The sequence below is a fragment of the Eublepharis macularius genome, chromosome 2 (genome assembly GCF_028583425.1).
Source record: "Eublepharis macularius isolate TG4126 chromosome 2, MPM_Emac_v1.0, whole genome shotgun sequence".
Lineage (NCBI taxonomy): Eukaryota > Metazoa > Chordata > Lepidosauria > Squamata > Eublepharidae > Eublepharis > Eublepharis macularius.
In genome coordinates, this window is record NC_072791.1 from 68,696,550 (window position 1) to 68,719,245 (window position 22,696).

A 22,696-nucleotide genomic window follows, 5' to 3' on the forward strand; every position below is an offset into this window, starting at 1 on the left:
ATGTCCTCTACAGGAAATGATTCCTCTATTACATTATTTGCAGGCTATGTATTAAGAACCAAGACACAGAAAGACAGCATGGCAACCTCCTAACCAAAATTAGGAAATCTATTATTAGGAAACTGATTCCTAGGAGTTAATAGATAACATGACAGGTTATGTGATAATTGGGTATGTTTGGCCCATATCTCTATATAAAGGCACATAGCTTTGAAAGAAGCTGAGAACATGAGGCAAGCAGTTTATATGGTTTACTATAGAAAGGAAAGGGCCTGTACGAACATATCAAAAGCTGAGCCTCCTTCAACCTTCCATTGTGATCACTTCTCAATATGAAAGGGAGATAAAGGACCATGGCTGGGAAAGTACTTGGTAAGCTTGGTTGGGAATATGGCAGTCCTTGAGAGATTAGTGCCTTATAGTCTGCCCATACAGCAGGAGAACAAACTTAGGCATCTGTCCTTCAATCAATGACATATGAAGCAGCTTTTTAGTGATTTGAGCCATTGTTCCACCTAGCTCGGTGTTTTCACTTTTACTGGAATTTGTCTCTCCAAGATCCCAGTCAAAGATCATTCTCAGAGTCTACACGTTACTAAGTACCTAGGGATGCTCAAGTGCAGGATTGCATGTGTAGTCCTCAATTCACGTGCGGGCTGTTCTTGGTCAGTGCACATGAATGCTGCTTTCATGGGAGCTCCCTTTATGTGACTGCATCTGCAAGTAATTCTGAAGGGCAAAGCGCCAATTAATCTCTGTTTTTGCTGCAAGAACAAGTATTGTAGGTTCCTTTGAATTGCCAATTTGCATTTTTCTAAGGTGTGATCTGCATTTCAATAAATGGATGTGGGAGAAACTGGGATACTTTTAGCAGTTGTGGAGGGACTGATACAAAACACGTGAATGTACTCATGGGGAGCAAATTGAAGTGTGACTGTGCAAGTGAGTGCATGGAAAGTTGGGGGGGAGACACATGAAATAAGGTTCACTTGAGTGCCCCTAGGTACTTAATAACATGTAGAGAGATTCTCAGCTCTTCTCCCTGAGAACTTTTAACTGGAGGTGCCAGATAGGGAACCTGCAAACCTTTGCATGCAAAGCATATGTTCTACCAGTAAGTGACCAATCCTAATTTTAGTGTTGGTTGCCAATTAGTCCAAGACTATTTTTTAATTGCAATTAACTATTTTATTGATAAGTCTACCAGTTACATCAATTAAAGCTTGGCAGCCCTGCTGCTCATGGCTTCTGTTGTTTCTTCCGCTTCACCACTGCACGCAAGGCCTCTACAATCTTATCTTCGTTATTCAGAATGTTGTAGTCAGTCAGTTTCACTAGTCTGTCAAAATTCTCTTCTGAGAATGTGATCTCCCTTGTAGTAAATGGAGATAGAAAACTGGAAACGTCTACATTGCCTTCTTTCATATCTGTTGGATCACGTTCCTCACCTACAGCAACAATAACATAGTGAGTTTTACCAGTTAGTTTTAATCTTGACAATGGTGAGAATTGTTTTAAAATATGTTACAAGCCAGCTTGGGAACAGTGGCTGTTGGATGGTATATTAATATATTAAATAAACAAACAAATCTTGTACATATTGGCATAGATCTTGCATAAATGTTACATTTTTCTCAGGTCTCTGTGCTTTAAGAATAGCACTTTAATTAAAGAAACACTGGAATATATTGTTTAGGATATAGACAATTAAAAGTATTTTTGAAGAAAACGGGGTATGACTAATCATTCTAGGATTAGGTAGCTCAATGGCTTTTTGCAACTTACCAGGTGCCTTGTATTTTTTGAAGGTATCATTTGTCAATGGGAAAAAGAGCACAACGGGAGCTGCTGGATTTTCTGTATCATCAAACACATAGCACTCCTTCAGGTTCTCCCTATCTTCCTCACTGATCTCTATTTTGGGAAATGGGATGCCCTGCTCTGAGGCATATGCTACAAACCGGTCCAGATCCTAAAGAAACAAATCAATAAAAAATGAACTACATGGCAAAACTAAAGACATACCACTCAGTGTCTATTAGCCATTACTGCATGTGGCAAAGGAATTAATTCTTGATGATGATGAATGAGTATCAGATGAGGACAGTAGAGCTGTTTATTGATAAACTATATATTGATAAACTGCATTGGGACTGACAGAAGAAAGACAATGATAATTTGCTGTTCCTTACCATGGTCTGTGAGACATCACTGTAATTAAAATGTAGTATAATATCCACTTTCCTCTCAGGTCGCAGAAGGGGTGGGTAGCTGGTGTTAATGAAGAAGCCAGTATCTACAGGAGACAGAGGTTGCTCTGCTGTTTCCAACAGTTTGATAGGATGAGAATCTAGCACAGTATCTGAAAAGCAGATGTTTCAGGTCAGCTTCCAATAAGAAGAAGCCCGTGGGTCAAAAATAAAGGCATTCTACCTTCTTCCTCCCAAACTTGTAGTGCTGCACTGAATTTGGGAGAGAGGAGTGACTTACACTATTCTATGCCTGGAAAGCATCAATTTTTTCTCCTTTCAGGAAGTCTGGAACTTGAATAAGGTACCTTGTGGACTAAGGAAATGACCTAGTCTAGTGAACTTTCATGGCCTACAGACCTTAGAGTGCTCTCCATGCATGAAAGACAATAGGAGTGACATGAGCCCCTCTCGTTGATCAGGGGAGGGGGGCTATGGATTGACCAAGCTTAGGAAAAATATTAGGGTGGTGGAAGCAGCAATATTGACATGATCAACAGAACATGACATGCTTGTAGCACTTCATGGTTCATTTCGCACTGTTCCAGTTCTTTTCTCTGACCACTGATCTCATGGACACTGAGCTAGAAAGACCTTCCAGATCTGGCCTTGGGTATAGTCTGAGGTGGCTTTTAGCTCACCCAGAAACAATCCAACAAGTGTCATTACCTGATACACTGACAGAATGGTGAATTTACCAGTGGTTCTGAGGTACACTCCAAATGCAGCTATTTAATGTTACCATAAGATGAAAGCCAGCATAATATAGCCCAGTCTTGTCAGATCATGGATGCTACGCAGGGTTGGTACTTGGCTGTGGGTGGGGGCACCAAGGAAGATTCTGCCAAGGAAGTCAATGGCAAGCCACCTCGCTTGCCTTGAAAGCCCCTTGCTGCGGTCACCATAGGTTGGTTATGACTTGACAGCACAATATGTACATATGTACATAATGTTACCCATGTGTACAAATTGCAAGACTATACTGAATTTTTACCTTAATAATGGCATTTATTTCCCATTTCTACCCACTTTATCAGCTGTTCAAGGTAAAATGGATCTGACATCTTAGTTGGCAAAAATGGTAAAATCAAATCCAATATACAACAACCAATGTAAGGGTATGCACACAGAAAGATGAAGTGAAAACAGACATAAAGCAGTCTAAATCTTTCTCAAGCCATTTGTGTGCATGGTTTCACATTGGTTGTCCATCTGCTTTGACCTGCTTTTTCTATAAAGGGGGATGTGCTTTCTGAAATTAATTTTCCAAAATATGTTTGATGGAACAAACTAACAGACTCAAATGGCGGTACTTTTTCAGTAGGCTGTATAAGACAGATGAGAGCCAGTTTGGTGTAGTGGTTAAGAATAGCAGGGCTCTAATCTGGAGAACTGGGTTTGTTTCCCCACTCCTCCTCTTGAAGCCAGCTGGGTGACCTTGGGTCAGTTACAGTTCTTCCAGAGTTCTCTCAGCCCCACCCACCTCACAGGGTGACTGTTGTGAGGATAATAATAACATACTTTGTAAACTGCTCTGAATGGGTGTTAAGTTGTCCTGAAGAGCGGTACATAAATTGAATGTTATTATTATTATTCCTCCTGGCTGCACAATGAACTCTGTGCTCACTTGACAGAGAACAATATGACCTATTTTGTTCTGTAAAATATTGAACAGTAACAAACTGAGGCAGCTAGAGAACTGAAATCATCTTCTACATCTGACTAAATATCTCCATGCATCAAGAGGTATTACTGTGCCTTTCCATGTAGAAAATGTCTTATTTTCCAAGTATTCATCATGTATCTGGAAGCCTTTTAGGAAATTGGGATACTCTGCTATTGATGGACGTCCTGTTACGAATTCTCGGAGAACATGAGAAAGCTGGCCCTGAGAACAGACTAGGCGAGTTTCCAGTTCATGAGGCCTTGACGGTAGAATAGAGTCATCTGTGTAAGATAGAAACAGTGATTACTCATTTTCATGTGTACCACCAAGTTAGGTTCTGTGACAGATGGCACTTTTTAAAACAGCTGAAGGACTGTTAAGGGCTAATCCCTCACAGACACAGAGAGCTTTGAGTGACAGGCTACTCCAAGGAATCTGATTCGGTAGCATGAGCTGGAAAGAGGAGGGTTGGTTTTCAGTCCTAGTTGAGAGGAATCTAGTATGAAGAATTGGGAGAGGCAGAGTGTTAAGGGAGAGCAGTTTTAACACTGACAGAAGACCTGGGGAAAGTTGCCAAGGAAGTTTGGGAAATAGGTGCAGACTCCCATTGGGGACAAAGAAAGGGGATAGATCTTCTAAAGAGAGGAGACTTTCCCTACCCAGTTAAATAGAGAGGTAGCTTTGGAGAGTGGAGAGATCCCTGGTCAGGTGTGGTTGGAAACTGCCTTCTAGATACTTTAATATTCAGTTAAAAACTGAAGGAAAGCACTGGTGTTTGAAGAGAAGCAGTTTGGGGTACTAGAAAGTGGGTACCACCCATCTTAAAAACAAAAGAGAAAGAGAATCCTACAAGCAAGTGTACTAGAGTGTTTGGGGAAAACATGGGAACAAAAACCTCTAAACATAAGAATATAAGTGTCTGTGAAGAGCATAAGAATGAAAGTATGTGCACGTATTGATTTTGCCTCAGAGATTTCTATGCTAAGTTACTGCAGAAATTTAAACTTCTGATTTCACATGACCTTTCCCCTCTAAAATGAGTTAGGTTTTTTTGTGTAAAAAAAAAATTTAAAAACCCTTCTGGTGCTGTTTTTGCTGTTTAATGGGAAAGAAGTGGGAAAGAGGATGGGGAATGTCAAAACTGGTGCCTGGTGGCTTTTTAAAAAACTGCTGTCCATCACAGGCTCATAAGTAGATTCTCGTAACTCCATAGGAACATGTGTTGTATACAAAGTTCCAGGTTTTATTCCCAACATCTGCATTTAAAAAGTTTCAGGTGCTAAAGTTAATAAAGATCTTTCTCAATCAAAGACATTACAGTACAAGACTAGCCCTGAACACATGACCTCGGCACACATTGACTGAATGCATGAAGAGGGAGAGCTGTTCCCACTCTCTGCTCCACAGGATCACCATTTCATGAGCATGGTGGCTACACACAGAGGAAGTGTCCATGTGTATGTCCATGTTCTGCAACATTCAGAAAGCGGTTTCCCCAATCACAGGAAAGGACTGTATCACAAACCCTTCCTCCACACATTTGCACCATTCAAATGACCAGATAATCATGCAGAGATGAGGGGCAGGGCCAATGCGCTCATACTTGCTGTCCCTCCTCACACCTTCAGTCATCTTACAGTAGAGTTGCATGTAAAAGGCTTAAGTCTCCTCTTATTACAAGAAGATTATTTATGTGACGTGCTATCATTCAAAGGAGCAACAGCATTAATTTAAATATAGAAAAGGCAAGGGCCAGGGAGAAACTCATGTTACCAATGTCTTCTACTCTGTCTTGAGTCCACTTGCACCAAAAGTCTTCAAAGTCATTGGCCAAATTCCACAAATACATGAAGTCCATTGAAAATATGCTGCTCCACATTCCTATGAGTAGAAGACATTTAAAAGTATTAAACAGACAGGTGATGATTTTTTTCTCCTTCTAAAACAGTGGTACGCAGTCTGTGGTTTCACAATTACCATCAACCAACATTTACTTCCATGCCTGGCATAAGGCCTGCAGCTCAAAGAGGATTTCAGCTTACCTGTTCCTTCAGCAATAGCTGTTTCAAGGTGGAAACCACCTGCCAGCCACAAGTGCCTTGCCCATGTTCCTGAAACATGGGGCAGGTGCCACATTGAGAAACAGTGCTCAGAAGATCCACAAGTGACTTGTCAAAGAACCACATGTAGCTCCAGAGCCACCGAGTGAATATCACTGTTCTAGAACTTAAATTCACACAAGCATCTTGCTGTGTAAAATATGGCCTCAGCTGGGAACGCGCTGTGTTTATTTGGGGTCTCTTTGTCCAGCTTTAGGAAATTCATTCCAGCATTTACAGAATGAGTTTTCTTTGAAGAAAATCAACACTGGTAAGTCATTATAATATCTTTATTTAGAAATATAGATGAGAAAATGTAATGAAACTACAGAAATTGTTCCTGTCAATAGCAGGCAATCTCCTGGCGATTCCAACCTTGTCTTCTGATTACTGCCTGGAGATTGCCTGCATCAGTGGGAATCTGGCAAGGAGGCTGGGGAAATGAGCATGAACACCCCCCATCCCTGGCCGATGATGTCACTTCTGGTGTGATCTAGAAGCTGTGGCATTGTGCTGGGAAATGTTCTTTAGGAATTGGTTCAAAACACCAGAAGTGACATCATTGGTGGGTTCCGTGGAGGTCAGTAAGTAACCACCCTCCCGCTGGTTGCCAGGGAGGACCTGGTAACTCTATGTAAGTAGCAACAGATTTGTGACAACTTCAGCCAGTAACTCAAATCTTAAACCAGCCCTCCAACCAAATACAAAGTGTTGCTTCCAGTTCCTCTACAAAGTATTCTTATGATCAAGATAAACTGGCTCAAAATGCCCAACACTGGCAGGGGGTCATAATTAGAACAACCAGATAAAAAAGAGTACAAGCCTCCTGTACCCTTAATAAGCGTGAAAAGAGGAAAATGCAGCTGGGACAGTGCTTATTGAGTATTACCTGCCCTAATTTCTTTGTCTACACAGTTATTTAAAGGTACAAGACCCCTGCCTTCATTTGCATCAGTATTATAAACTGCTGCACCTTATTCTATCAAAGCACATATTTTAATTTTTGCACATATATCTCCATTTTTAATTTGTTTAGTCAACTGCTGTCTTAGTCATTGAATTTTCAGGTCTATACATTTCACCTAGCATGAAACAGATCCGAATTTCTGGGAGCTTCTTCATCAGACGTCCCATGAAGAACTTGCTACCAAAATGTTCTGAACGAATGTATGCTCCATATTTTAAGTTGCCCACCTCGTAAGGACTGAATTCTAACCACTCTGTAAGAACAACAAAATGGAGTTTAAAATGTAACAGTGATTTTATGTGAAACCAAAAAGAGCACACAGAATGCAGGCATTTCATTTTCTTTTTGCCTAAACAGGAAAGAACAGGGGCTACTGCAGCTTTTAGAAGATAATGGAAGCAGTTGCAGAGGATGGGTTAAAGCAGCACTCTTTCCTCTGTTGATAGAAGAGATCCCTTTCACAGAATTGCACACATGCAAAGGAGGACTTCCATTCACACATTCTTTCATAAGAAGGTTGTAAACAGAGTCTACTCAACATCAGCCTAGAAACCTGTACTCTAATTCTGCTCACCTCACCTTTTTGACAATAGACAATTCAAACTGCTTCTACCTAAATGATTGCATATGACTGACTCATGCTAAGAGTGTGTAATCAGATATTGCCAACCCAATAAGATGTCCAATATTTTGGGAACTGTATCAAACCAGCCATATCCAATACCACTCCTGCCTCCCCAACATGCTTTCAGATTCTGATATTACCACCTCCAATAATATAGAAATTGGGAATGCTATTGGAGAGACTGGAGAGGCTAGAGAAGAGTGAGTGCTCCCCAGAAGTGCACTTGCCCTTTAAACTATAAAAGGCCCTAATTTCCAGCTTTAAAGGCAGGTATGCCACTGACCAGCAGGGGGCTCTTCTAAGTAACAGCAATAGACCTGGTCATCAGAGTCCAAAAGCCAGTTCTACTGCCACTGCAGTGGGATCCGGTTTGAGGCCTGAAGCAGCACCAACTCTCACCAACTCATCCTACTGAAATAACTCAAGGGGTCAACAATAATCCCGAAGCACCTGCAGACCCTAAGACTGGGCTGCTTCCACATGGCAAGGATTTTTCCATGTTCCTACCATTGCCCCTGTGAATGCAAAATCATACCCAGCAGAACATCCACATAGTTGACCACTCCCCCCATTTTCCTTGCCTCAGGCTGATTCAATGCCTGAGTAAATTTCTGCTGATATTCTTGTCACCAAGTTGGGAAGTAGGAAGGTGACCCTGAGGTGGTGTTAAGTAAAGAGAATTTTTAAGAATGCACTCCAGGAATGTCACACAAGTTTACTTATTTAAAATACTTTTGTGCTGACTTTCTGTGATACTAAATAATATTGTTTTGATGTATGGGAGTGGGAGGTATGGTGGTGGAAGAACTGGTGAGGATCAACAAAGGTGGAGATATGATAGGGCACTTCATGGGTATGATTCCCGTCCCATCCAAGTACAAATTAATATGGTGACTTCTGCTTCCTCTGTTGTGACCCTGATTCTTCTGTGACCTTGATCCCATTAAATGCCAGGTCTGTGAAAAATAAGGTATCTTTGTTTAATGGTTTAATTAGAGGTGAGTATATTGGTCTTGCATGTTTGATTGAAACCTGACTGGATGAAACTTACTCTTTGATACTGAAACTAGAGATGTACATGCAAATATGCCTGAGCTGAAAATAATCCCGAAATTGACTATTTTGGGTTGGTTCAGCATATCTGAAATGACCTAAACCACAGTCAAATTCCAGAAGTAACGAAAACTTATCTCTAGAATTTTGGGAATGTTTCAGGGGCTCAGAGCCAAGGGGGAAAGAAAGGAAGCTGGTCAGCCAAACACTTGTTTGGTGGCATCTCCCTCCCTTTAAAATTTAACTGTGATTATTTTCTATAGGAGGACCTGGTCTCCCAAATCAGAGGCCAGGTCTACCCACATAGAAACTAATAGCCCTTTAAAATTTAAAAAGATTCGACCCACCAACTGACAGCTGGTGAGGTAGAGCTAGACACTAATTTCCTATAGGCAGTAGACTTGGCCTCTCTACCATCCATAGGAAATAATGGATCCATTGTGTATTATGGGCAGTAAGACCTAGCCTCTCAGTCCAGGTCTACTTGATCAACTGTTAGTTGGTGTCTCCAGCATTTTTAAATTTTAAACCATCATTATTTGTATGAGGGTGTATACCTGGCCAGGTTTGCCTACGGGAAATAATGGTCCTTTACAATGTAAAGGGAGACATCACCAAACAGCTTCCTCTCTCTCTTCCTCCCTCAATTGCTTCTGCTGCCTCTGGGAGGTGGGGAATGGGGCGGGGAGACAGTAATTGATCAATGTTCCTCAGTTTTCAGGAACCCACCCCCGCAAAAACCTGGAAAAATCCAAAAATGATAAAGAGAGACCCAAAAACTCAGAATAACAAAAAGCATGCCCTACTCTTATCCAGATGCAAAATTAATCTGCATTTGAAACAATTTGTGCCATCCAGGTAAGCAGTCCTTCATCAACCTTGAACTGAGGGTTTGGGAAGCAGGGGATATAATTCTCCATGAGTCTAGCTTCTTCCACAAATACTCAGGGCAGACAGTGGCCAGTACTGATTTACATCCCTTGGGCTGGGTATCAGGAATAAGTTAGAGCTCCCTCTGGTCTACTGTTCACCAAGACTGGCAGGGGGCACCTGCAGGGAGTAATCACAGCTGGACTCCTAGAATGTTGGTCCTGAGAAATTTCACATTCATGCAAAGATTATCTTATCTGGATAGCTTCAGGACTTCATGGTTGATATGGCATCTATGGGACTGTCCCCAGATGCACTTGGCCCCATCCATATAGGCATATATTGAACCTACTGCATACATACTTTTCTGTGGTGTGATTTGGTGAGGGGCTTAGAGATAAAAACATTGCCAGGTTAAGGTTAATTTATTGCAACCTCCACCCCTCATGAGGGGAAGGGGCCAAGTTAGAGTGGTGCATCCTCAAAGGCTAAAGGATGCTATTAGTTTCCAGAATACTGTGGGAGACTTTGGGAGAGGCAATGGTGTTGATTTCAGTGTATGAAATAATGAGTTTTGATTGATTGATTGCATTTGTATGTCACCTTTCTGCTTAACTGGGGCCTTCAAGGAAGTGAACAATTAAAAAGACATTAAAATCTACCTTTAAAAACAATACATAAACCACACATATGCACACACATACATATAAATGTGTAAGTGCATACACACACACCAACAATTTAAAACAAACAAGGAGGGTCAGTAAGGGTACACCAGATAAAACAGAAAAGTCTTCACACACTGATGAAACCAATAATCAAGAGGAGTAGATGAATAGAGTAGATGGGGAGAGAATTCCATCATTCTGGTGCAATGACCAAGAAGGGCCTTTCTCGAGTTGCCATGTATCTAGTCTCAGATCCAGGACAATAGAAAAGGTTGCTTCTCAGTACACTCAGACAGAACCCTCACCCCCAGTTTATCAGGAAAAATGAAAGAATATGTGATATTTCTAGAGTATATTAAAATACCACATGTAGAAACTCAAAACTGGTCAACATGACTGATATAGTTATGGAATGGCCCATGTATGAGTGCAACTTTACCTTTAAATTCTTGAACACTGTAGTTGTTTTTTACATGGATAGCTGTATAAATGGGCAAAGGGTTCTGCCCCTCATTCACAGCCGCTCGTTGATAAGAGAGTTTATGATCAGTTTTCTGCCATATGAGAAAGAAGAACACAAATTCTAGTTCTACAACTTCTAGGTAAACTGAAAACCAATAAATCTTCACATCCAGATGGCAAGGGTTCTTGAATAACTCAAATCTGAACTTGTTGATCTCCTAACTAGGGATGCTTGAATCCTGCCAGTTCAGCTCACTTCCTGATTCACCAGTGGTAATCAGGTAGACAATTAACTGACAGGCTGTTAGCTCTGTGCACCATGTTCCTTCACGGAACAGGGTATTCACAGAAACAAGCTATGAGAAGCTGCTGTTATTAGAATCTGACTCACAACTGATGAGGGATTAGCTGGGAGTTTGTTTCGGAAGTTCTGCTGAGGATATTTTGCTCTGTAGCCATCAAAGATTTGGGGGAAGGGGGAATCAGTTCTCAGATGATCAGCTAGAAGGTGGGTTCTTCTGATCTCCCATCCTGAAAACTTTGCTGCCTTCCAGACTTGCTGAAATGTAGCACATTTAACATGGGGGGGGGGCAGAAGCCTGCTCGATTTCCCTTCTCTTTTCCTCACCCCAAGCAGTCAGCAAAGAAAAGGAGAAAAACAAGCTCTTTTTCCTTTCCCTTTTGTAATGGGGAGCTCAGAAGCATTGCTTCTGTCCCCACCCACTGGGGTCAGGGGGAAAGGAGATATTTCCCCTCTTCCCTTTGAAATTGAGGGCCAAGCTACAAGTGACGAATGACACTTGAACGGCAAGTGGATTGAGTGGAGGGCAAGTGAACAGGGAGAAATACAATTGCCATTCAAGTGTCATTCGTCACTTGTAGCTTGGCCCACAGAGATTTAAAGTATTTCATCTGCCTCCTTATCCTGCTTGCAGGAGGGACAGAAACAAGCTCTTTCTCCACTCCTTTTTGCAATGTAAAGATTAAAAGCACTTCTTCTGTCCCCACAACCCAGCTTTGAGGAGAGGGAAGAGAAACAAACTCTTTTTCTGCCTTTTTCAAAGCAAATATCAAAAGCTGTGTACCTATTTTGCTGGAGGTGGAGGATCAGAACCCAAACGATCATTCATCAGCTGGAAGTTGGCTTCTGACCAACATGCAGCTACAAACTTGTTCAGAAGTTGTTTGAATTGCTCAGTGTAATCTGAACATATCCCTGAAAGTCTCACTGTCAGATTGTGAGTGTTGAACAAAGTAAGTTAGATTGCCAGATAGGTTCACTAAGAAATTCGCAACATCAGTGTGGTGTGATGGTTAGAGTAGAGGTGTACAATTTGGGTTTGAAATTTGGCAAAAATACAGAATTTTATCTGATTTGGTAAAATTCAGTATAAGCGAACTTAAATATGCATTACCGAATAAATTCAGCAATACCAAATTTAAGTTTACCAAATTTATTCAGGGAATTTGGTAAACTTCAGTAAGCATGGCAGCACTGTTCCTTGCTTTTCTTTTGCTAAGGCACAGCAAAGAAACACTGCTTCCAACCTTTCTTTACCAGATTCTCTCTGAAATCCAACAATCCTTTTCCTTTTTTTAGAATCTGGAGACAGTTTCTAATCAACTCCTTTTTGATCAAGGAGAAATTTGAAGAGAGGAGGGGCAGGAAGGGAGGTTCTGCAAAAACCCAGCATTTCACACTCTAGATGCTCAGAGGCAGACAGTGTCTTCCCAATCATTCCCATCTTTCTGCTCGAGCATCATCCCCAGGGTATATAACATCAAAAAATTGCAAAGGCTGATGTCACAGAGGGGCATCTTGATTGCTCTTTGATGAAAAATGAAAGATAAAAGCTAGTCTTTAAAAAAAGAAAAAAGAATAAAAGGAATCAATGGCTTTATCTAAACAGTAAATTTTGGGAAAAGACATTTCTCATCCCATAACAACCCTACTGCGTATGGTGACTGTGGTGCAAAAAATGGACATGTCACGTATATAAAGTTATCTCCCTTTCAAGTATCAATTTTCTGAACCTTACAGATCTGTCTCCTTTTAATATATATTAATCATTGTTTCAAAATGAAGAAAGTCCTTACCTCACTATATAACATGGACTCAAGGACAAGCCCCCAGAGATCTATAAATGAAGTTTGATGTCCTTCTTGTCTCCTTTGTTTCAGTTCATTATAATAATACTTCAAATGATCAATAGAAAAACATTTAATCTTGCTTTTACTGACTTGTTTCCGAGCCTCATTAATGGCTTCCTCTAGGTATTTCTGTGACCAATTAGCATCTTCATACAATTTCACCATAGTCCTGTAGCAAGAAAAGATGTTTAAAAATCACAGTGGTGTGCTTCTAATGATATACATTAGTAATAGACATGGGCATGAATTGAAACACATATCAAATTTCGTAACAAATTGGGCCGATTTGTGCATCATGAAAATGTGTTTCATGGGCTGTGTTTTTCATGAAATCCATGACTTTAGGGGCCAATTTGTTTGATTCGTGAATGCTTCATAATGCCAGACAGACTGGTACTGATTCATTGATTCCCTAGGCAACATACGCCCGGAATGTCTGCAGACCTTTTGTTGCCGTGGAAACCCCAATCTTAGCCCATATAACTTTGATAGGCAGCTCTCCCTGCCAACCTGAGATCTCCCATTCTGTTCTATGACAGCAATGAGCAGGGGAGATGGGCCTTCTGTAGCCATGGGAACACCAATCTCATCCTTCCAAACCCTGTTAGGCAGGTCTATCTGCCAACCAGAGAGCTCTTGTTCTGCTCTATGTGAGTGTTTCTTATATAAGGCACAGCTCTGTGCCTCCTGCTTTCAGTTCCAGTAGACAGACAGAGAGGGAGGAGCTGTTACTGGGATTTTGAGTGAGAGAGTGGATTTGGGAGCTTTTGGCTGGATTTGTTGCTGCTTCAAAAGAGACTGAAAATCCTCTTTCTTATTTTCTGCTCTTGTCCTTGCTGGGAAGGTTGTTGGGTGAGGATGCCTTTTTTCCTCTACCACACCCCACACCAGTCTCAGGGCATTGCCTGGCTCTGGGGTCTAATTTGACTCCCTGCAAGTTTGGCATCTCTGAGTATGAAGGGGGCCGCTGTAGGACCCCAGGATCTGATGAATCATGAACCTAACAAATCGATTCATGAAATGGGACAATTTCATGAAAGTTCGTGGTTTGTGGAACACAACAAACCACGAAACTCGGGGTTCTTTTTTCCCCATTTCATGCCCATCTGTAATTACTAATCTTGAGATCTGAGAAAGTAATGGTATATAACTTTTTCAAAAAGTAGGAAATGGTAATGAACTTATATCTTATTTATTTAAATGGGAATTTTCCACCCAAACAGAGGATCCACTGATATCATGAAAAGTCTTCCACTTTGTTTTGAAACTGCCCAACAATATCATGGGCACACAGAAATCACGAAGAAGGTATGCAAAAGACATAGAATGAAAAATCCTCCTTACCATGTGGCGCCAGATAAACCTGTAATATATGTGATACAGTCTAACAAATTCAGTTTCTGCAGACCCAGGAGGCTTCCATACATTGCTGTGAATGACCTAGTTCCACCACCTGTTGTCATGATTGCCACCACAGGCACCTAAAGCACACAAGTTAATTGTAACTACTGAACATTACGTCAAGGGAAACATGTTATGAAAGGTCTGAAGTGATTCTACATTGCTGACAAGCATCATAAACAACTTTTTATTTGTAGGCACTGGTTGAGAGTTATGGCAGGCACTTGGTGGGACCATAGCTCTGTAGCAGAGCACATGTTCTGCTTATAGCAAGTCCAAGTTCAATCCCTGGCATCTCCAGTACAAGGGTCTCAGGTAACAGGTACTAGGAAAGTCATCCATCTGAGACTCTGGATAATGGCTGCCCATTAGAATACTGGCTAGATCAGCCAATAGTATGACCCAGTATGACACCTTCGTAGCTTAGGTAAACAGCTGTCTCATTTCATCTTTCACAGTCCCTACAAGGTACAACAGCATCAAATGAGGTTCTTGTTATGGGTGGATCTGGGTGGCCTTGAGATGCTTTGCTCTACTCCATCCTGTGAACCATAAGCCCTGGAAAAAGAACCAACTGTGCATCACTGGTTTTATAATTTAAGGATTATTGTAGCAAACTATTGCTACCCACCCGCTCATAAGTAAAATAGCCAAGGTCCAATTTTCCTTCTGTACAAATGGAAAGGACTTCTACAAATGCATGGGAAAGGTAACACTCTTGGGATGCTGCTCCAAGGACCTTGCAAAAACAGGGACATGAAAAGCTCCCACGTTTAAACAGAACACTGCATGTGATACTTTGGAACCCACTGCATGTACTTCAAGCGCCCGTTTTAGATGCATCACTTTGCCGAGACCTATATAAAGCTGCTTCAGTACTGGCAAATTCAGATACCACTTTCCTTTCTTACAGTGCGTTGGATCCAGTGCAAAATTGCCACTTGTAATAGAGCTCTTGCACAAGCAGAAATGCAATGGCTACTTGCACTGTCAAACTTATCATACCACCACTTGCATTTCTGCTTGCACAAGATATTGTGTAACCTATCCCAGAGTTTCAGGGAGTGAACTTAGCAGCTTCTTTAGACTAGAAATGGCTCTCTGGGGTACAATATGGGAGAGGGGGGGGTTGTTGTACAAGATCATGCATGTGTATGTCATTGTATATCTGAGTAAACTAGGATGGGAGCAAGGAGTTGTCGCATAGGATCTTGCACAATCCCTTTCACAAGCAGAACTATGCCCCCCCCCCCATTTGCTCATTGCTGGCTACAACCTAAAGCCAATAACTTGTTTCTTGAGTCCATCACTTAGTAGTCCTTCACAGGCCATACTGCTAGGACTTAAGCTGCCCACAAGAGAAAGAGGAAAACAGTGCAGGAAGATCCCTGTCTCACCTACCTCGTCATCCTGCAGCTCTTCCTGTAGCTGGAGAGCCTTCTTCAAAGCAGTAGCAACATATTTCCTTCTCTTGAGTAGGAAATTCTTCTCTTCAGCACTCAGGTCATTTGCTAAGCGCACATCTAGAGCTTTTGCCCTAAAATACTGTATTTTAGCATGCTTCAAATGCTCACCTTAATATGTTTTTTGTAGCTCAGCTGACAGAATAGCACAAGGATACCACCATCATGAAGTGGAACTATGGCTGAACAAGAAGGACCCTTGCCCAGAGTAGAGTGATGAACAGGGAATTATGAAGAGCATAATGAAAAGGAGCTGCTAGTTACATGATGCCATCCCCCAAAAGCAGGAAAATCAGTCTGTTACATATGCGCAGTTCTGTTATTTTTCCTTGCTTTCCAAAAAATAATCCCATACACATGTTTTGGTTTGTTGTACACCAGGACTTGCACTTATGAATTGAACCTTATTGTGTACCATTTCTGAGTGGTGATATTGGGGCCTGTCCAGGGCCAAGAAGTGTTAGTTATTGTGTATATAATTTATATACACAATTTTGACTCAACATCGACCTCCAAAGTCCAAAATCCAACATCGACCTCAAAGTCCAAAATCCTACTTTGGACTGGCGTGCTTTTTAAAAAAAAATACTATTGAGAGATAGAAGCAATAGGCAGGAAAGAGCCATGCCTCAAATTCTACTGCCCAGAACCATTTTTTTGTATTATATGATTGGGAGGCCAGTCCTGTTTAGTCACCACCAATTTAATCAATATGGGAGGCATTCATTAAAGTAAGTTCAAGCTCATTAAAGAGGCACCTTGACCAAAACAAGGACTTCTCCAATCTTGTTTGGTGGCCAATCTCATTGAATGTACAAGGTTCTGAGAAACTGAACATAACAAAAACAGGTGTGAAGCTGGTATGGGAGGTAGTTGTGAATTGGCTGGATATAGAGGCTGGGCAGGAGGAGCCTGGGGTGTTCTTGGTTCTTTGAACTTTGGTGTCTTGTACTGTTTGTGCCTTAAGAATAGCACTAGCTTGGCTGAATGTTGACACTAAGCCATTCCTTCATAATCAGTAAATATGTAAATAAATTGATAAACATAAAGGAAGCATAAGCCTGGTGTTCTCTCTCATCTAAGAAATGCTGGAAATGCTGTTTTGCCTGTCTTCATGGAAATAAACTAGCTGACCAATAACTATACAGCACTTAATGCTTAAGTTGTTAATAAAGAGATGGAAGGCACAGTCTCGACTGTTCTCTGCTACAAACACTGTGAGTAGGATTAGCAAAGCTGTGCAGAACTGAATCACAATAAATTATGCTTCTACTCCACTCCCTTAGCTGTTGCAAATCCTACCCATGGGATCAAGACTGCATGATCCACTGAGCAAGACAGCCTTGAAACCAAAATGCACCACAGGACAGAAGGCTGCAGTAACAATGGGGAATAAAATTGCCTATTTCCATTGATGCAAGTTCTGAGCAGAAGAGGGGAAAAGAGATCATTTTATCTGATTCCCTATTGTCGCCACATTCGTCTTGTGGTGTATGTTGCTTGCTAGGCTCTCCTGCTCCTTAGAGAAGAGTTTTGGGACAAATGGCAGGCTGCATGGGGAAGTGGAAGGGAGGAAAGATCCATTCAGCCAACATTTTCTGTGAACTAATCCAATGAATACAACCCTATAGATAAATTTACTATTCATGTCTTTATTAAAAATGGGTCTACATTCTCCTAATGTCACTATTGGCAATCTTCCCGAAGCCTGAGCATCACAAGACATCATTACATGGTTCACTGTCTCTCTGGGCTAATGTTATTCAGCTTTGTAAAAGTACAAATGAAGAGCATTGATTTGGTTCAACTGCAGAGAGCCTAAGGGAGATGCATGTGCAAATCAGTATGCTTTGTTTACAGCTTTGAATGAGAAAATCTATCAGACTAGTCTCTGTGTTGACATCACTTAGAACAGTTCTGCATGAGGGTAATGTTTCTGGATCAGTCACATAGATAATGTTGGCTAATGAGGAAGTACATAGTCAACAGGAAAAGGAAACTATGCCACGCAGACAGATAGATTTGGGTGGGTAAGAACATCACTGGGAACATGAAGCTAACTGAGAGAGATATTATAGGTATACCAATTAAATTAATCAGCAAACAGTTTTACAGACATTGCTGAAAATTGTCTGAAGAGTAGAGTAGAGTAGGCATGGGCACGAATCAAAATACGAATCAAATTTCATGACGAATTGGGCCGATTCATGTATTACAAAAACATATTTCATGTGGCCACATTTTTCACGAAATCCATGACTTTTGGGGCCGATTCGTTCAATTTGTGAATGCTGTGTGATGCCAGACAGACTGGCGCTGATCCATTGATTCCCTAGGCAACATAAGCCTGGAATGTCTGCAGACCTTTTCTTGCCATGGAAACCCCAATCTTAGCCCGCATAATCTTGATAGGCAGCTCTCCCTACCCACCTGAGAGCTGAGCAATGTGAGTCTGTGCAAGTTTACCTGGGAACTGTAGTCAGAGACTCCTTCCCCTCTCTGTTTCCTTTCTCCATTTTTAAGAATGGGATGGAGGAGTAGCAGCAGCAGCCTCAGCAGCTCCTTCTGCCACTGCTCACTGTTTGCCAGCTTCAGGATCCCTTCCCTGACTCTCTACCTCCCATCCTCCTGCTGCTCTGACATGCCTTCCCACCCACCCTGCCCCTAAGTTCCCCAGAGCAGATCCCGAGAGGATTCGCTCTGCTCAGCTTTTCCTTCAAGAACTTGGAGGTGGGGGGAGGGCATGTCAGAGCAGCTGGAGGATGGGAGGACGGGGAGGAAAGTCAGCAAAGAGAACCTGAAGAGAGGAAAACCCAAGCAGATACGCTTCACTTGACTTTTCTTCCAGCAGCGACAGAAAGCAGGAGGCCAGGAGGATGGGAGGGAAAAGTCATCAAAGAGAGCCTGAAGAAAACTACATGGAGGGTAGCTGGAGAAAAGCCTGCTGAAGTCTCCCTGCGAGTTTGCCATCTCTGGTTATGAAGGGGGCCATTGAAGTGCCCCAGGTTCTGATGAATCACAAAACTAATGAATCGTATTGTGAAACGAGACAATTTCGTGGAAGTTCATGTTCCATGATTCGTGGAATACAATGAAACGTGAAACTCTCATTTTGTTTTTTTTCCCCATTTTGTGCCCATCTCTAGAGTAGAGCACTTTTAAATGCTGCCAAACTATTACTGAAATACCGTGAATAGGTTCAGCACAGCCCATCACAAATAACTTGTCCCATTCTTTTCAGTGTGTGGGGGGATGCAATTAGTTATATCTGGACTAATTATGGGATTCTGAATAAATCCAGAATTCTCAAGATATACCTTTACCAGTATTGTCGTTCCTGGATAAACCTGAAATTTTTCAGGTCACAGTGATTCTCTCATGGGGTAGCCTTTTTCAAATTCTTTCTGAACATAGGCAAACAGCATAAAAGCAGGCCTGGACTGCAGCAGAACTCCATTACAGTGTGAGATTTCTGGAGTGTGTCTCTGATGCTCTGGTCTGGTCTCTGCCCTGTCTGACTTGGAGGATTCTGGAACTGAACTGTTATGCCAGGCCTGCTTGTCTGGATTCTGGTCTTTAGGAAGTGGTTTGAATTTGAAACTTTAAAAGAAAACTTTTAAGGTTTTAATTAATGTTTTCCTGGATTTGGGGAGGGGGAATAGTCTGCTGTGTAGTGGTGTGGGAGGGGCTACCCTTTGAGAAGGATTTCTTGTGAAGTGGGGTGGACTGGTATTTCAGGGCAGCTGTTGATTTTCTTTATTTGCTCTTTTTGTTGCCCTGGGGTGTATGGGGGGGTATTTATTTCCGATTCATGTAAAATCTTTTCTTTAATTTTGATGCACTGCTGTTTTGACTTTTAAAGGCTTGCTTTTATTTTCTGTTGAATTCTTTTTTCTGGTATTTCACTTTAATTTTTAAAGGCTTATTGCTCTGTGAAGCTGATTGCTATTTGCTGTGTTGCTTGTTGGTTTAGATTGTTGTTATTGATTGAGCAGGGGGTCAAGGTTGTTGTTTGCTTACTGTATGTTGCTTGTTGGTTTAGTGGAGTTTTGGGGTGATCCTACTTGTTCTTACCAATTAAACTGTTCAGAAGGAAATGTATTGTTCAGTTGTAAAAACAGTTAAAACAGTAGATGGGGGTATAGGCATTTTTTAAAAAACACAAAATAATTTTCAGCTTAGGGCACAGAGTTTTCCCCTAAATAGCCTTGGGGTTTAAAAATAGACGAGAACATAGTTATACTATTAAAAAAATTAATTCAGCTGCAGTGCTGACCTCACTCTTGGCTTCAGTGAAGCCTAGGGATCCTATTCCCCCAGTGGGGGCAGGGTTTCCCCAGCTTTCACCCACCACCCCCTGCCACTGCTCACCTGGCTGGTGGGATAAAGTCATGGGAACAAGGGAGCTCCAAGTGGTGCAATGATGTCACTCCTGAGACTGATTTAATTACACCACCCCAAGAGAACTCCCATGCTTCGCCATAGGCCAATTTTGGCCCCAAATGGGCCCATACTCACCTGTTTCAGGCCAAAATTGGCCTGCAGCAAAGCAAACGTAAAGCACGAGCACAAGGAAGACTATGAGAAGGGATGGAAAGGTAAGCACCAGGATCTCTGCCACTGGGAGGCAGGGGAGCCTGAAAACCCTAGTGGAGCCAGGTGGGGAAGTTTAGAAAAAGAGTGTTTTCAGGCTGACCTTTTAGCCTCCTGGTTTAGTCTCCAGCAGTATATGCAGTGATGTAAAGGCTCCAAGAGGACATCATGTGCCAGCTGGAACATCTCACCAAGCAGAAGAACTAAATGTTGGCAATCATGTGTGACCTATGCATCAAGGGTAGCCTTGCCAAGTGGGCAGGTCAGCTTACCAGTTTTAATGACAAGCTCTCTTGGCAGGTGGAGTTAATGCAGGCCAAGAAGGATATGTTGCCAGCAGTGGAGGGAAAGGGGGAAATCAGCTATGCTGCTGCACTCCTCCCCTCCCCTTCTCAGCAGGGTTCCCCCACAGCCATTCCCAAGATGTCCATGGAGATGGAGGCCATTGGGGGCAATCTGAGAATATGAAGAGTATCAGCCAGGATTTGGTGGAGGCAATAGTCAAAGACTAGCTCTTGAAACCCTGCAATCTGCATTATGCCTGTCATCTGATCTGCTGAGCCAGAGGCAGTCTGGCCAGACCTCTCTCTTGTGGCTCACAGGCTCCTCTCATGCCTTCTGACAAGCATACAAAGAGAGTGTTTTCTCCCACGGGGCGACATTGTCAGCTTGGGGTCTACCCCCATACCTCCAATAATCTTATCTGAACCTCAGCCAAGCCAGCACACTCCTTAGACCTTGGCACAATTCTGTGCAGAAAATTAACTAAAATGGTACTGCTCTGAGCCTGCGTGCAGGGACAGTGAGATACAAATGTAATGAAATAAAATAAATAATAAAATAGTACCAAAAATGATGCTCTTGCCACTCTCAAGAAGGAAATAAAACCCTAAAATTCACTGGAACAAGACAAGAGAGGTGTTAATGAGGGTAGAGAATAAGTGACACATGACGTCTGTTTCATTGTATGAAAACAAGCAGAAGCAAACCCCACAGAATCACCCAAAATGAAACAAATGCATGCTGTTGCATTAGTGTTGTGTTTCTTCTTTACAAGGCAGCAGGAGAGGGAGCAGGCATGCCAATGATGAAGGGAAGCTGTAGCTCCATCTCTAGGCTCCTTCAAGTTGGTGACAATAAAGAGAGAAGAATTTGGATGCGTGCCTAACCCTCCTTGTTTTATGTATTGTCGAAGGCTCCTTGTTTTCTCAGGCCTTCCTTGGGAAGTTACTGTTTGTGTTTGTGTGTGCATATCTTGCTTGCCATTGCCAGGTCTGGCTGGCTGTGGTATTACTGGCTCGTGCCAAGTTGGTTCTGCGGGTACTTTCTGGATTGATGTTGGTTCTGTTGTGTTATTTGCCCTGGGTTCTGCCAGGCTTCTGTAAATGATGCTGGTTCTGCTGGGCTTCCAACACTCTCCCATGCTTCAGTTGGTTCTACTGAGATTCTCTGATTTCATGTCGGTTATGCTAGGCTTTGTTGGCTCTGTTTGCATTGGGAGGCTTCTGGCCACTGGTTGCTCTTGTGTGCTTGGCTAAGGGTTATGTGCTCTTCAGAAAACCTTGGATTTTTTTCCTCATAAGAAACAATAGAGAGCAGCTGGGGGCATCTTGTTCAGGGGCCCACAGAATTGAATCCCACAGTCCAATTAACTAGAAACTTAGGGGATGTGTTAGTGGACAGGCACCAGTATCTCTGCTGCAATTTTGGTGTAGCCTTCTTGACAAAACCCCAGAAATGCCCCAGAAATAAGCCCCCATAGGAAATAATAGAGCCAAATGAATTCAAATCCCCCCCCCCAAAAAAACATGAATCCAGGTAGTAAACTGATATTTTTGGACCAAATATCAGGCATACCAATATTTATGGCCTTTCCAAATCCCTAGATGCAAAGATACCATTTTTTAGGGCACATTCCAAATTTTCAGTAGAAATTGGATATAGCAAAATATTATTCTTGTCATCAGGATACTTGGAAACATTTGAGATTCATCAAACGCATTTTCCTGAGAATGTGCTTGCGCTTAAAAATATTGAAAAAGAAAAAAAGCATACTATCTTACCAGTCTCTTGCCTTTATTTGCAAGTCAAATGTTTTGTCCTGAAAATGAAGAGAAGTTAAATGTCAATCATATCAGCATGTATACAACCACACAGTTCCTCTAACATAACATCATTTCCATCGGGGCAGGTGAGTCCTGCCAATTATGCCATCCCAGTGCATATGTTCACTTTTCCGGCTACATTGCTGACTCCTCAGAGGAAAAAATCAGGAGCTCAGATGAGTGAAGTAGGAAAGTCCTACTCTGTAAAGTCCATGGATGTCTGGATACATGCCACTTCCACTTATTTCATCTCTTTAGTCTTCAAGTACAATAAGTAATTATTGTCCTATTATTAATCAGTTTGATCTACTGCAGTAAAACAGT

At 41.9% G+C, this 22,696-nt stretch overlaps 1 protein-coding gene across 1 annotated transcript in view; it reads right to left on the bottom strand.

Annotated features, from left to right (window-relative positions):
* Positions 1-1,172: 1,172 nt before the first annotated feature.
* Positions 1,173-22,696, bottom strand: part of LOC129323402 (cytosolic phospholipase A2 epsilon-like) — a 69,790-nt gene continuing 48,266 nt past the window's right edge. The window contains exons 11-22 of the mRNA XM_054969935.1: positions 22,331-22,368; positions 19,135-19,274; positions 15,613-15,785; positions 14,155-14,291; positions 12,757-12,979; positions 10,637-10,751; positions 7,097-7,234; positions 5,689-5,796; positions 4,008-4,196; positions 2,193-2,362; positions 1,786-1,972; positions 1,173-1,448 (exon numbers count right to left, since the gene is read on the bottom strand). Of these exons, the coding sequence (XP_054825910.1) occupies positions 1,240-1,448; positions 1,786-1,972; positions 2,193-2,362; positions 4,008-4,196; positions 5,689-5,796; positions 7,097-7,234; positions 10,637-10,751; positions 12,757-12,979; positions 14,155-14,291; positions 15,613-15,785; positions 19,135-19,274; positions 22,331-22,368 (1,827 nt within the window). The 3' untranslated portion in view covers positions 1,173-1,239. The remainder of the gene's footprint in view (positions 1,449-1,785; positions 1,973-2,192; positions 2,363-4,007; positions 4,197-5,688; positions 5,797-7,096; positions 7,235-10,636; positions 10,752-12,756; positions 12,980-14,154; positions 14,292-15,612; positions 15,786-19,134; positions 19,275-22,330; positions 22,369-22,696) is intronic.